At 41.1% G+C, this 15,723-nt stretch overlaps 1 protein-coding gene across 1 annotated transcript in view; it reads right to left on the reverse strand.

The window, feature by feature from the left end:
- The window catches only part of arhgef49 (Rho guanine nucleotide exchange factor 49), a 40,645-nt gene that overhangs the window by 13,916 nt on the left and 11,006 nt on the right, over positions 1 to 15,723 (reverse strand). Inside the window, exons 2-3 of the mRNA XM_078262406.1 lie at positions 9,152 to 9,299; positions 1,087 to 2,789 (exon numbers count right to left, since the gene is read on the reverse strand). Coding sequence (XP_078118532.1) covers positions 1,087 to 2,729 — 1,643 coding nt within the window. The 5' untranslated portion in view covers positions 2,730 to 2,789; positions 9,152 to 9,299. The remainder of the gene's footprint in view (positions 1 to 1,086; positions 2,790 to 9,151; positions 9,300 to 15,723) is intronic.

Below are 15,723 nucleotides of genomic sequence, written 5' to 3' on the forward strand. Positions count from 1 at the left end.
CAAATGGCACCACAGTGCTGTAAAACACACCCTCCTCTTGTTTGTCCTTGATCAGAATGAACCACAGTGGAGTGAAGCCTGCATTTATTTAGCCAACAGCTGACAGCGAGAGAGAGAGCGAGAGAGAGAGAGAGAAACAGCAAGTCTGTAGGGACGGTGCCAGTCTTCCAGTCTGTCATGCTTCATGCCAGCCTCCCGCCCACAGTCTTGTCTGCAGAGCCAACCCTGTTAGCTCCGACAGCTGTTATCCCAATAACTGAGATAAATCGATAACACAACAACGCACACTGGCTTAAACAGATAGACTCGTACACACCGATACAACAGTCTGGCACTACAAAGCACACACGTGGAAGTGTGCTCACATACACTTCACTGATAAACACACACACACCTCTGCTGCTGAAGGTTGCTACAGGGCTCAGATGATGTGTACGGGATCTAAATTTGGCCAAGACTTTGACTGGATTTAAAAGCAACATGCCTATTGCTGAAATACTCAGGTCTCATTACAAGTTCAGTGCAGCACAAACAGATCAAATAGAAATACTAGATCTTTTGTTCTCATTTTTCTACCTGCAGATGGGTTGTATTTAAAGGTTTAGTCACACACAAAGGATTTTCACAACTCCACTTTGATGGGAGAAGTATTCAGACTCTTTGCATAAGTAATAGCAGAAATACTGCAATGTAAAAGTACTCAATTCATTCCTGCATTCCTACTTTTACTTTAACTTTTGTCATTTGTCAGAATTATATAATATACACACACAATAATCAATGGTGTAAGTCCCTAAGTACAAACAGTATATTCAAGTACATTTTGGGGTACTTAACCTGAGCTTTTCAATTGAATGGTACTTCTACATTATAAATATGATATATTGAGTGATTTTCACTTTTCATAAAGGATGATCAGCAAAATGTACTTACATACAATTTTGACTTTTACATGTGATGGAGTATTTTAACCTTAGGCTACATATAACCTTGACCTTTAGCTTTAATCATAGTGTTTGTTTTTGTTTTACTTAAGTAAAGGATCTGAATACTACTACATATACACTGCCCTCCTCCCAAACTAACCTCTTCTTGATGAGGTCCAGCGCAGAGCCGATGAGGCCATCCTTCATCTTATAGATCTTGGCTCCGTAGCTGGACAGGTCCGTCCCCTCCAGAAGGAGCGCTGGGCAGCAGCTGGAGGGCCGACCCCAGTTCTCCCTGCTGGGCGGGAAAGGAACTGACCCAGCTGGTTCCAGACTGCTCCTCCTACGCCTGCTGCTCCCATCATCTCCCCCTGCAGCAGGGGCTTTCTCCTGGGTTGAGCTGGCCATGGGCTGCAGGGGTGAACGTGGAGACGGGCCTGTGCGGATGGGTGAGTAGATGCTGGTAACAGAGGTGGAAATGGGAGCTGCAGGGCTGTTACTGCTCACAGTGTTACAAGGAGGTCTCTCTGAGGTCCCTCTGCTCATTTCTCCCTCCAGCTCCTCTGAATCTTCTCGCTGCTCTTGGTGTCCTCCACTACAGCTCAACTGAGGGACGGCCCGATCAGAAGGAGATATCTTACTGTCTGATATTCCTGCTTCTTGTGACAAGTCAGCCTCAGATTTTCCAGATACCACAGAACCCGCTGTGGACTCTTTGCTCTGTTCACCCTCTTTCTGCCTCATCCTCTTAAACTCCTCAAACGTAGGGATATGTAGGCGTCCCACAGGAGGTCTGCAGCGCTCCAATGCAGAATCTGATGCATTCCTGTTACCTGCAATATTGTCTGTTGTGTATGATGTCTTGACCACTTTTGGGCTGGATGGAGTGCTATGGAGAGCCAGGTTGGGGCTGCTGTTCTGCCGCCGGAGCTGTAGGCGCCTCAGGACCTCCTGCTTGATCTCCTCGGGGCTGGTGATGCGCATTGTGCACAGCGGTCTGGACCCAGTAACTGTTGAATTGACGTGATGCACACCCTCCCGTTCGATGGGTGTAGCACCCGGGATCACCTGAGGCCGCAACGGAAGGGGCTTCAAAGGCTCAAGTGATGACCGTGCACTCTGGAGGCGGAGTTTCTCCCGCAGGCCCTTCCTCGCATCCCATTCGTCGACGCCACCTGAAAACAGCAACTGAGGGAAGAGCGGTAGGTCCTTCCTGGGCGGCCCATGTCGAGGGTAAAACGCCAGACGCTCTTGGTTGGGTACAAATCCATGGCCCCCCACCATAGATCCATCTGGAGGCCCATCATACCAGTGGCTAGTGGAGGTGTAGCGTAAAATAAACTCACTGTCCACACTCCTGTAGGGAGCGGCACTGAATGCACACAGGCCAGAATCTGCCACAGTGTTCCAGTTGAGGTTCTCCATACTCCTGTAAGGCCTGCTGCCGTTGCTTCCTGTGTGGTTGCAGGAGCCCGGCACCGGACCCTGACCCGGCCCCACCCCCAGAGGGCCCTGCCTGCTGGAGCAGTACCTCAGCCCCAGGTTAGTGAGCAGGGTGCTGCTGTTACACCTGGCCATGAGCGGGAAGGGAGCCCCCTGGAGGCCCGGGTAGTGAGGGATGCTGGGTCTGTGTCGGGGGAAGGAGGACAAGGGGTCGGGGGACAAAGGGAGGTTGGCGATGCAGGGCTCCATGTCTATGAGGAGGTCGAGGCAGGAGGCGCAGCCAGCAGGAGAGCCGGCGGAGGCTGCAGCGGAGGAGGTGGAAGGGTAGTCACATGGTGGTGGAGGCTTTACGTCTGGCATGGCTGTGGGCTCAACGAGCGGCCCTCAGACACACTGTTAGCAGGTATGAAGATCTGCAGCCTACAGGGATGAAGACAGAGGAAGATAAAGATAAGATCTGATTATTTATATATATATATAGCCAATTTACTACAAATCACTTTACACAATTTCACAATGTTTTACATTCATTTCTGTATAATATGAAAATGAGGGCAGGCTGTTGCGGTTGAGCTGTTATATCTGAAACCAATGAACATAAAGTCTGCATTAGGTGTAGTCAGTATTATATTATTGTTGCATAGTAGTTTGTGTGCAAATGGATTACACAACTCCAAAAACCTTAATCTGTATACTAAACATACATTCAAAAACACGTAAGCTCCCAAGATGCTTTTATGATGATTTTGTACACAAAATGGTTTCTTTGGTATCTTTCTCAACTTTTAGATCTATGTTGGAATTGAATTTGGAACTTTGTTCTTTGTTTCTAAACAACAGTTTGGATGCACAATTTAGATTTATACCCAAAGTTGAAAGACACTTAATTTAGTAACTTAATTTATCCGATCCTGAATCTGAAAGGCAAAGACTAAAGTCTGAAATCGGGAGAAAAAAAATAATAATTCTGCTATCTAAAGCTGGTAAATTATTCAAAATGACTTTTGATGGAATGATATGATTATATCATGTTATTGTTTTACAAAATGTTTATGAGTTAATGAATGGTTCCAAGCTAATTGTAATTAAGAACTGACTAATGAGTTCACACCAAATAACACTGGCACAAAGTGTATTGCATTCAATATCAATTTACTTATTGTTATAAGCAATTTTGTGTACATTTGCCATATTGTGACAATACCACATTGCCCTTCTGTTATCAGACTAGACTCCTAGACTTAGACCAGACTAGATATTTTTTGTTAAACTGATAATATTACTTGTACTTATACTTGTGCCAGAGAATTGTCAGAGGTCTTCAGCCACAAGGACGATAGCACAGTCCACACATATTGGAATATTGGATAACCACAGCTCTGGACACAGAGACACTGTCTGTGATGCGTGGTTTCTTCATCAGAATAATCACATTCATTTTATATAAATGGCACCCTGTCTACCCCCTCTGGCTCTCTTTTTTTTCCTTTCTCTGCAGCAAGAATAATAATAGAGGGATTATTGCCCTGCTTGTCAGGCTATTAAAACATGAGATTAAGAGACAGATACAGAGAGACAGACGCAGTGCAGGAGGGAGGAAAAAAGAGTTGGTAAAAGAGACAAAGATGAGACAGAGAGAGAGGAAATGAGTCTGACGTTAAGAGAAGGGGTAAGCTGAGGAACAGTAATGAAGATAACTGCTCGGCTGTCCGCTGGCGGCAGGCTCTGCTCTTTCCTTCTGACTAATCAGACAGCAGTTGTAGATTAGCCAGGAGCCGAGAGAGCCGGCAAGACAGAACTGGGTGTACTGCAGCTCTTTCTCTCTCTCTGTAATGAGTATGAATAGCATGTCGACCGCCCAACCCAAACAGCCATCATCCATATCTCACATTCTGTCTGCCCTCTGCAGCGCAGGGTAACGGCTGTGATTATGACTACGATTATGAAACAGGGACTCAGAGGGCTCATCCCTGATGCATTAGGTGAATAATAAAACCCAGATCAACTTTAGACTCAAACACTCCCTAATGCCAAAGCACGAAAAGGCCGTCGTGCTTCTCTGCAGCTTTGCAGTAATAGATAAATCTCTATTCCTCACATGTTTGGATGTAAGCAAGGTTGCGATCAGAGGTAATCAGTAACCTCCAACAAACCAAGCACGGTATCCCTCAAATGACATTTGTTGGCTGTTTATTAAATCAATGGTTCCCCAAAACTAAAACCAAGAACATTAATGTGTTGTTTTAAAGTGAAACACTGAGGACTAGAACTCAGTGGAAGTCAAAGGAAATCAATTCATTGAAAAACATCAAGAAGAATCAAATCAAAAGATAAGTGTTACAGAGCTCCACTGTCCAAAAATTATAAAAAAAATAACGAGCCACACTGTTACACTGGGTGACATGTTCCTTCATTACCGTGAACACACACCCACTGTAGTTTACTTTTGACTCACCCACGTACGTGGTCCTGACAGATGGACTAACACTTCGTTGGTTTCAGTCTTAAGGCAGGCTTACCCTTAATTATGGTGGGTTTGAGTCATACTGCATGAGATGATTTGTATGGCTTTTATTTTATAATCTTCATTATATTCATATTTTGATATCTTTACTGTTGTATCTTTTCTTTGAATTTTGTACTTTGGACATTTGGTTATGTGATGGAACCATTTTTACTCCTGTATCTGGTATTTTGGAACCTGGAAACTATTTATGGATACAAAAACCAAACAGGGATGTCAGTTTTTTTGTTAATATTGTGAATGAAATACCTGACAAATCAGTGTACTTCACGTTATTTATTTAAGAGTCATCAGACATGCTAGCTGCTCTGTGAGGCTGTACTAAGACACAGTGGAGCTTTGACTTAAATACTCACATGCTCAAAGAGACAACATAGCATGCTGATACTAGCTAGCATTAGCTAATTAGCACTAAACACAAAGTACAGCTGAGGCTGATGGGAACGCCTTTAGTTTTTTGGGGGGGCTCAGTCTGTGGGGACTTAGCTTGGGAACCAGAGGGCCGCTGGTTCAAGTATGGAGCGTGGACTGCTATTGTAGCTGGAGAGGTGCCAGTTTACCTCCTGGGCAACGCCAAGGTGCCCTTGAGCAAGGCACTGAACCCCAAACTGTCCGGGGTGCCCGTCCATGGGAAACCCCTCGCTCTGACATCTCTCCATTTAATGCACGTGTATAGGTCCTGTTTGCACGTGTGCATTTCAGGCCTGGTAAAACGTCAGAAGAATACTACAATTATTACAATTCATCCTGAAGGGGACATGAATGTGTGTTCCAAATTGAATGGAAATCCATCCAATAGTTGTTGAGGTATTTCACTAAAAACCACAAATGTCAACATGCTGGGATCACTAAAGTCATTAGGATTCATCTTCTAGTGACCAAGACGGTTTGCACAAAATATCATAGATCAAAAATATCTGACATTTTATCATCCATCCCATTTGTCCATTATTATGAAGACCCTGTGAGCTCAAAACCGATCGGTGTATAACCATTATTATGCCCGACTAAATAATAGCTTTTAATATGCTTCTTGCCTTTGCTCTGCATAGGAGTGAATGAAGAATGTCTTCATTTCTATGATCAGTTTTATCATCTTGAAGACCACCTTAAGGTTTCCTGGACTTACTGCATGTGAAACTGACTGAGCACTTGGCCTCTGTTATTCTGTTTGGCAGACACAAATATGTGTGTGCATAGTTTGGATTGGAGAAAAAGTGCTGATATGTTGGAATTGGGCTTTAATTAGCATGAATGTGTGTGTCTGAATAGCAGGCAGCATGCTGCTCAGCATGCCTGTGCCTCTCTCTCTCTCTCTCTGCCTTTCTCTGGTTGAATTACTGCCAGTATAAAGACTCTCTGGAGGTCCGCACTTTCTCTGCTCCCTCTGTCACCGGAGCTAACTGAGGAATAACTCATCCCTACCAGCAGGACAGTAAATCAGCCACCATGTCCCAGCATGCACAGGGGCTGATTTCTCCAGATATGATGGCAGAGTGTGTGGAGTACAGCATTACAATAAGGAAATAAATCATTTATGTGTTCAGATTTACTGTCAGAGTGTCTCCATTATCTACTAAACTTACAAACCAAATGATCTCAACCCTGTAACACCCCTTGTTGTAAAATTACAACGTCACCTTTAGCCATCCTTAAAAACAATCTGTTATATTTTATCTTAGGTTTTACCACATTTACATAGTCATTGGGTCCTATAGTTCAGTCTCACAATGCTATTGGATCGTACATTTGTTTATAAGTCCCGCCTTATGGCCATGAACTCACACAACCTCTCAAGGTTTCTTTCGAACATCTCTTTGTTTCATTGGACTGGATTCATCAAATTCAAGTAAGTAAAATGTCTTTAATATTTTTTTTGGTTGTTATTATAATGTCTAGAGAATGTACATATGTAGTTATTGTAGAATAGATGCAGCAAATTCAATTCAGAGCTTGTTATATATTTGTTGCAATTATAACACTGGGTGAGTGTGGTAGTCAAAATACCTCAATAGCTCAAACAGGTTGTATTCCCTCCACTACACCACTACCTGAAACATTATTACCTGAGTATTTTCTTTATACATGGACAGTATACATTCTACCCTTGTGTTGTGTTATGGTCAAATTTGACTGATTTAAAAGTTTTATCTCTAAAAAATGTAGTTAATTTGATCAGACTGATTTAACATTCCAGAGGATATCAACAGACAATTCAGTTCTGGGAAAGGTGAAAATGTTCCTGAATGTGGGGTGTGGCTGTAAGTGGGGGTATGCATGTTTTCCTTTTAGTAAGATAATTAGAGAGCATAACAAGCAATATTGTTATGTCAAGGCAGTATTGTGTGACTAAATGGCTGGTGATGTTTCATTTAGCATGATAAGGTAGGTAGGTACCAGAAGAGCACAACTCTGTGGATGAGATGATGATTCCTTTCAAGGGGAAATTCAGCAGCATCACGCAATATATGCGAGGCAAGCTAAACCCATTGGGATTCAAAGTGTGGGTGAGAACTGGAATCTCTGGCATGATGTGTGACTTCGATGTCTACCAAGGCAGTGTCAATGGAATACGAGCCAAATCTTGGATTGTCAGGTGATGTTGTGATGATGTCTTCCAGAAGGTCAGAACTACAAAATGTATGCAGACAACTACTTCACCCATGTTCCATTATTAGTGAAGCTCCTTGATCGGGGAATTCATTATGTGGGAACAGCCAGGCAGGTGCGCCTACCCAACTGTAACCTTGAAGACGAGAAGAGCTTGAAGAAAAAGGGGAGAGGAAGCTATGACGTCAGAGTGGAGGGGAATCACAACATCTGTGCTGTCAAATGGTATGACAACAGGGCCATCACACTTGTGTCATCCTTTGCTGAACCTGTGCAGAAGATTCAACGCTGGGACAAAGCCAACAGAACCTACATTGAAGTTGAGAGGCCGTACATTGTTGGTGCCTACAACAAGTACATGGGAGGTGTGGATTTGTTGGACTCATTTACAGCCAAATATAAGTTCCCCATGTACATCTTCTGGCACACCATCATCCTCGCTGTGGTCAATGCCACATCCATCTCTCCAGGCAAAGGGAGCCCAGCAACACAGACCGTGACATCAAGAAGCCCTCTGAATGCTCAGAACTGTCCAAGAGATGTGCACACCTCCCATTGGATGTACGCAAGGACCTAGTTGCACATTTCCCACAGAAGACAGGGAGAGGACGCTACATACACTGCAATAAAGACTACACCAACACGCAATGCAGCAAGTGTGATGTTCGCCTTTGCTTTTCAGAGGACAAGAACTGTTTTTGGGACTTTCACAACCAATGAAAGTCAGTCATGAAAAGAAAAAAAGGACTGAAGAAGTTGCTAGAAAAAGCTAGAGTTTTATCTTGTTTAATAGTTTTTTTTAATAAATGACTTCATAAAAAATATGACTAATGTGTGATTATTATTAATGTTTTATACCTTTATGGGGCTAAGTAAGCAATCAAACCTGCAAATGAACGCTTAGTTGTTCTGAATTGTTGTTCAGACAACGTGAGTACAAATACAGAAATTCTGCTCCCAACTAAGTCCAATGTTGCAATATTACAACATTTCTCTAAAAACGTACATAACATTTTTTTTTTTTTAAACTGTTTAATTTCTGCATCAAAGGCATCCTACAACAACATCTGAAAGGTGAAATACATTTTTTTTTTAGGTTTTTCTATATTTGGGTCTTACAGGACAAGTCAGTTTGTGTATTATATGGTTCCCTAAATTTTAAATGATGTGGCCAAAAGTGTGTGGACACCTCTGTTTTGTTTACTTTTGGCCTCTGGTTGGTGGTTTAGACTAGGCCCTTTAGTTCCAATGAAGTTCAATCTTAATGCCACAGCATACACTGATGTCTTAGACAATAGTATGCTTCCAACTTTGTGGTAACAGTTTCTATTTGTCCCTTTCCCGTTTCTTCATGACAATGCCCCAGTGCTAAAATCCAGATCCATAAAGAAATGGTTTTCCCAGTTTGATGTGGAAGAACTTGGCCTGCATAAGGCTCTATTGTTGCTGTGTAATTCTGTCTATGCATATTTTTTTTTATCAGTGTGATCTTATATGTGAGTCAGTGTCTATTTTGCTATCTCCCCTCCTCTCTGACTGGGCAGAGGTTATCTAACAGTGAGCATCGTGTTGCAGAGATCAGGTTTGGAAGCAAATCCTGTTGCAGCCAGCAGTTCCTGCAGCGTGCTGTCTGATCTTCTTAACTTACCCCATTTTAATCAAGCCTCTTCGCTGCTTCTCTCCTCCTACAGGTCATTGGATCAGATCCCAAAGTGCCCGGCTCCCTCTGCTCAGTCTCCTCTTAGTACAGTGATCTGTCTGGATTTTCCAGCGAGCCAGACAGACGTGGCCTTAAGCTACAAGTAAAGAGAAAGAAAAAGAAGGAAAAAGCATATCAATCAATGAGCTGAACATAACAACAAACTAACACAGTGGAGATGATCGTTGTGCCAAGTGTTTCTGCCTTTCACTCTGTGAGACAAGGAGACACAGGCTTGTCTCACTTGTCTCACAGGCTTGAATAGCAGCTGTACCCTGATACTGTAAAACAAACCGTGTCCTCCTTTCGCAGATTGAATTAGATGTTGAGTCAATTACATAATTAGTGTTTTTCTGTCAGGAGACAGTAGCAGATTACACGCATCATGCCAAGAGCTTGGCCACAATAATGTAGCAATAAAACAGCCTGCAGATAATTATTCAGTAAGAGGAAACAAATACTGGTGGTGCCTGCCCAGGAGACCACAGAGGAAAATTTGTTTTATTCAAATCTAGTTCAATTGCACCTATAAATAAAGAAACAATAAAGAAAACAATAAAATAAACTAAATCAGACATTTGTACCTGCTCAATAAATAACATAAAATGAAAGAAAATTAAGATAAATTAAAATATTACATTTAATTAAATTAGAAAAGTGTCCCAGTCGTAAAAAAAAACAAAAACAAGAAAATGACATAAAATAACAAATAAAAATGTGTCTGTCAAATAAAAAATTAAAAAGTAATAAATTAAAAAACACTATTTTAATATATATAAATATATACATACATTGCTGTCACCGCTAACAATTTATTAAATAATAAAAAAATTAAAAAATCTGGTGCAAATGTGTTGTGAAAAAAAAAATAGTTGTTTCCTTAAAACACTGTAAATAAGAAAAACACAATGAGTTCACTGAAACCAACACGTTCAAAGTCAACGTCAAGTCGCGTTTCAAAATAAAGTATAAAAGCAATGAGATAAACAATACAAATTCCACACACAACATCACAGCAGACATGAATGTAATGTAGGCCAGCAGGCCTAAAATAAAACAAAGGAGAGTGAACTGCATTACAGACACAGCTCAGATCAAAGACAGGGAATTATGAATAATTAGTTCACAAAAAAAAACAACAACAAGAATGATCCCCACCTCCTCTTTAAACACGACTGCTCCACTAAAACCTGCATCCACCACTTCAACATCTTCAGCCACACAATGAGAAATAAAATGTTGTCATTCAAAGCTCAGCTCACGTGTTCTCTGACGTTAATACCCCCATCTCCCCTCCAGGGGATGGAGAGTGCTGTGGCTGCATCATCCAAAGCTTTGACAAGTGACTGTCACTATAGAACTGGAACCCCCCACCCTCCTCCACACACTTCTCCATCCCAGAAGTGCTAGATGATTGACAGCACTTCCAGAGCATCCTCCGTTTTCACCATGTTGAAATCCACTTTTATATTTATTAATAACCATTTGAATTTTGCAATAAGTGCACTTTTACATTTTGTTTGTCATCAGATCTGTTGATTTAAAACAGATTTTGAGAGTCTGAATTAGCTCAGTTCTTCAGCTGCACTTTGCCCACTGGGAGACGTCTCCACTCTTAGCCCTGTTGCTCACAGAATAACCCCGCTCTGACAATCCCACTGAAACTGAAACTGAGCTTTTCAGAGAGGGAATGATAAATTGGTAATCGGCACTGACTGAAGTGACCCATTTATTTATTTATTTTATCTCTCTTTTTATCCGGCAAGCGTTTAAATCACTGAGCCAATTCCCTGCCGTTCCGGCCCGTTTCATTCATCCCCTCAGAAGTGTTTCTGAGCAGACCGTGCACACTTCTTATTACTGATCTGTGTGTGTGAGTGTGAGTGTGTCTGGCTGAATGTCTTTCAGATCCTATATGCAATGGTAGAAGAGGTGATAATAATGTATTCCATGGTTTTTGACACCTCCAGTGTTCCCTTCAGACATAAAGACTCACGCCTCTGTCTGTCTGATCCAGCTGTGGTGTGTGTGTGTGTGTGTGTGTGTGTGTGTGTGTGTGTGTGTGTGTGTGTGTGTGTGTGTGTATAGAGAGAGAGAGAGAGAGAGAGAGAGAGAGAGATAGATAGATACACACACAGTCTTTCAGCCTCACACCTCAATATTCATATTTGTGGTTCCATAAAAACAGATATTACAAAAAGTAAACATATTCTGCTCTCTGTCACAAGAATTACTTCTGCATACACAAACATCCTGATCCACGAGGGAAAACAGTGACTGAAACCAAAAGAATACAGCTGTGAAAAACATAGCACAATAACAAGAATATAAGTGTTAAATTTACAGTGTTGCTTATACCATATACTGTATAAAATATATTGCCCCTATACCCAGAAATACATCTTTGTATTTCATTGCATGACAATTCTGTTTAAATTCTGCTGGAATGATGCATTTATGGTTAGTCATACAAATTGTAAAAAATGACTTCCCTGACCTCGTTTGTGATTCCATTGCTGTTTTGTAGCCAACCATGAAGTATCACATTTTAGAGCCCAGACTTCTACAAATAAACAATGACTTGCACAGCAAACAACATATGAATTAATAATATACAAAAAAGTTTAACTGAGGAACTGAATGAATCAATTCAGAATATTAACAACATGAAACCATGCCCAAAAATGATATTTTGTTATTCTGTAAAAGGACTCAACGTAAGTCAGAACTCTGTCAGGTAGGATGGTGGTTTGAGTTAATAGTATTTAAACACCCTTAAAACCGACATGGCATGAATATGTTCACCTCCCACTGATGTGTGCTGTGGCTCAGCAGGTGTTTCAATCTGAAGCTCCGTGCTGTGTGCCAGAAAGACTTTAACACAGCTGGAAGGCACAGCAGGAGTGTGACAGACATGCCAGAACTCACTGTGAGGCCAAGACTGGAAAGGACACACAGACAAATGCATTTAAATTAGTCTTTTTACCTTCCATTTGGCATTTCTATCTACACTGGCCGGTGGTTTCTAAACTAAAAAAATGGAATTTGAAAACAGTGCCATGAGTGGCGATGAGATTCTGTACACCTGCTAAGTCAAGGCTGGGTGCTGTGTGGTAGTAAAGCCAGGCAATGTAACCTGTATGTGTTTGTTGTTGTCATCCTTTTCTACACTGCATTTTACATGCACACAAACTAAGAAAACCTTTGACCAAAAAGAAATAAAAAAACAAAATACCAATGAATGTAGCTTTAAGTTTATTTTAATGTATTGTAAGTCAAGTCAAAGGAAAGTCTTGTGGTAATACTACAAATGTTAGGGTGTGTATGTGCTTGAGTGCATCAACACGCTGTTTGCCAGCATGTCAGAAAATGGCAGACCGCTGTCCACATACTGTGTGCCGGCATGCAGTCTGGTCTCAAACACGGCGGCTGCTGTGATATTTCACTTGGCACAACAGCGAGCCTGAAGACGGCCACCGGCGAACACTGAAATACGGCCAACTGGTTTCTCTTTTATGAGCCCCTGAAGCCACAATAACAACAGCCTGCACCAGCAGTGACTTACACTGTGACTAAGGGTGCAGAGAGCGTAAATGTAAGGCGGTGAGGTGAGAAGGCTTGACAGGTGACGAAACAGCTCAGAAGTCATGAAGTCATAGTCTACATCAAATGCAAAATGCAAGGGCCATTTTTTGTTCCCAGTCCGTCACTGCTCATCCACATCTCAACACTTCACTCCTGGTTTAAAGGATACTCCATCCAAAATCTACTTTGGGGTACATTAATCCCTGGTGAGCTGCAGAGATGGTTTTAAAAAGTTTCTTTGTAAAATGTCACCACAGAAACTTTGCAACCCCCAACATTGACTTCAAGGCAGCACTGCGACCATCGACTTGAAGGCACCTAACCCTAACCTTAACCCTAACCATTGCCTAATCTTAGTGCCTTCCAGGCAGCACTGCCTGAAGATGACGACAAACACCTTTTGCAGTATAATCCACCTTTTCGCTGTCTATCTTTATGTTCAGCATTTTGCTACTCGTAGTTTTGGCAAAATATTTAGAAATAGTTTTGGAAAATCTATAACTGTTTGGAACATCCTGAGCGAGCTTATGGACAGCGATAAAATGGATCATGTTGCAGGAATAGCTGACTAAGTCAGTGAGTGTGTAAACAAAATTTCTCTAAAGCACTTTTTAGAACTGTAGCAGCAAGGTGCTTTACCGAAGGGAGAAAGGAAAAAGAAAATATAGAAGACGTGTAAAAAGGACAAAACTTCAAATATTTTACTTCTTACAGGTTGTTTGATACTCAAAAGATAGATAGATCGTTAATGACCTTTCATATGTGTGATCTGTGACTCTCTTGACACTGACAACAAACAAAACTCATGCGGGAGTGGAATCTCCTTTAATGGACTCTCACTTATACATGTCAGATTTGGGCAAAAATATATGTAAATGCATCCAAATCTTAAAGAGAGTGAATGGCAAAAACAGAAAGTGTCACTTATAATGCAGATTAAGATAAAAACCAAACCTCATAAACATCTCAAATATGTGACATATGTATCCTGCAGTTTGGCATCAGTAATCTGCCTGTCTGACGGCTTACCTGTCCGCCTGCCTCTCAGTGTGTAAGTCATCTATTAATCCTGCAGTTTACATCTTTATCCCTGTGAAAGTCTATCCATATAAAGCGCCAATCCTCCCAGCGTGATCTGTGCTCAGCAGCAGTCTATTGATTGAGATGCTTATCCGCAGTGTCTTACATAAGAAGACCTGACCGCCATTATCATTATAGATTTCTGCATACAAGCAGGATTTGTGATGGGAAAGGATTTCTCCAGCAGAGTAACATTATTGTTGCTTTGCAACTAACATTTCCGGCACATATCTGATCAAAATACTCAAATAGGCTTACATTTACTGGTAAGCATTTATAAATGCCATAAAAACAAATAATTACTGTTTTTTTAAGATATTAATCAGTTAGTCGGTCAAGTAAAACTTAATCATTATCAATTCATTTTTAATGATTTAATGCCTAATATCAGGCAAAAATACCATGAATATTTGCTTGCTTTTCTTATATTTAAGTTTGTTTCTTTATTATCTTGTTAACCTGCCAAAATGAGCACTTTTTAAGACATTACTTGAACTTGATAGCATGGGAATTTGTAAAATGTGGTTGATATTTTGTAAGCTAAACAATTAACTGATGAATACAAACTATGTAATATTCACGTTCCAGCCTTATTTGTAATCAAGGACAATGAGTCATCCAGCTAAATCTCTCTACATCTGAGACTTGTGGGAACTCCATTGCTCACGCTCACACACTCACATGCACACACACACACACGCGCGCACGCGCGCACACACGCACACACACACACACACACACACACAGAGAAGTAGCTCTACATCTCCTGTCAGGAGGAGGATGGACCGAGGAGAGGGGAGAGGTTAGAGCTCTTGTGAATCAGTGGAGGCTGAACAAATAACTGCTACTTGAAGGATTAGTTTACTAAATGGCTGAGATAGGATGCAAATTAAGGAGGTGAGAAGGGATGAAGATGAAATCAGGAAAGCAGAAAAAGAGAGATGAGGATGAGGAATGAAAAAAGCATCTGGTTGGTCTTTGGGACCTGAGCCTCATGGAAGCTTCTCACTGACAACATTGTGTACTGGAGGTTCATCAGCATAAGTGCTTTCAGGGTTTTGGATATCAGGAGAAACTGATGGTTACACTGGAAAAGGGTTAACTTGATATAATGTGTAGATACCTTTTGAATTAGATAAGATAAAAAAAGAAATAAGATACAACTTTATTTATCCCGAGGAAAATTATTGTGCATCACTTGCAATACAAGGTAGTAACAAATGCAAATAAATAGCGTGCAAATAAAAAATAAATAAGTTGTATTAAGCATTTTGTGGCTCCAGAGGGAGCAGAGTGAAATCTGATAAATTGCCTCAAATGATGTCACTTGAGTCAGCGTCGGTTGGAGCTGAAGATTGAGAATGATAAAAATTCTGGAGGTGGAGGTGTGGAGCTAAACAAAAGTTAGCTTAACAGATCTTCGTAACCCGCTGCTCATTTCTGCTTGAGGTTAGAGGCTCAAGGCTACATTAGCCGCCTCTAGCATAACTGAATGGTCAGTTTGCATTGTGGGTAATGTAGGTGTCATGCAGGTTTTGGCGAGTAAGAAGAGCATATGGAGAAAAAAAGGCAATATCTCTGGTTCTGTTACATTGATTTTAAAACTTTAAAAAACAACAACTGGCCTTCGTAAGTCTGATAATATTTTAAGAGTGCAACGCTGAATTAGCAGAGTACTCTTTTAATGCACTACCAAAGATAAGGACTGTGATATATGGGGATTTGGTCAATTTAAATCAGGAGGAGAACTTTTAAAATTAAAAGCAGAGATTAAAAAAAGAGCAGATCCAGGATCCTGTTGGATCAGGGCAAACAAGTATACTGTAAACATTTGTTAGATTTCTAAACACTTCTGT

Source organism: Sander vitreus, chromosome 11, assembly GCF_031162955.1.
Source record: "Sander vitreus isolate 19-12246 chromosome 11, sanVit1, whole genome shotgun sequence".
Lineage (NCBI taxonomy): Eukaryota > Metazoa > Chordata > Actinopteri > Perciformes > Percidae > Sander > Sander vitreus.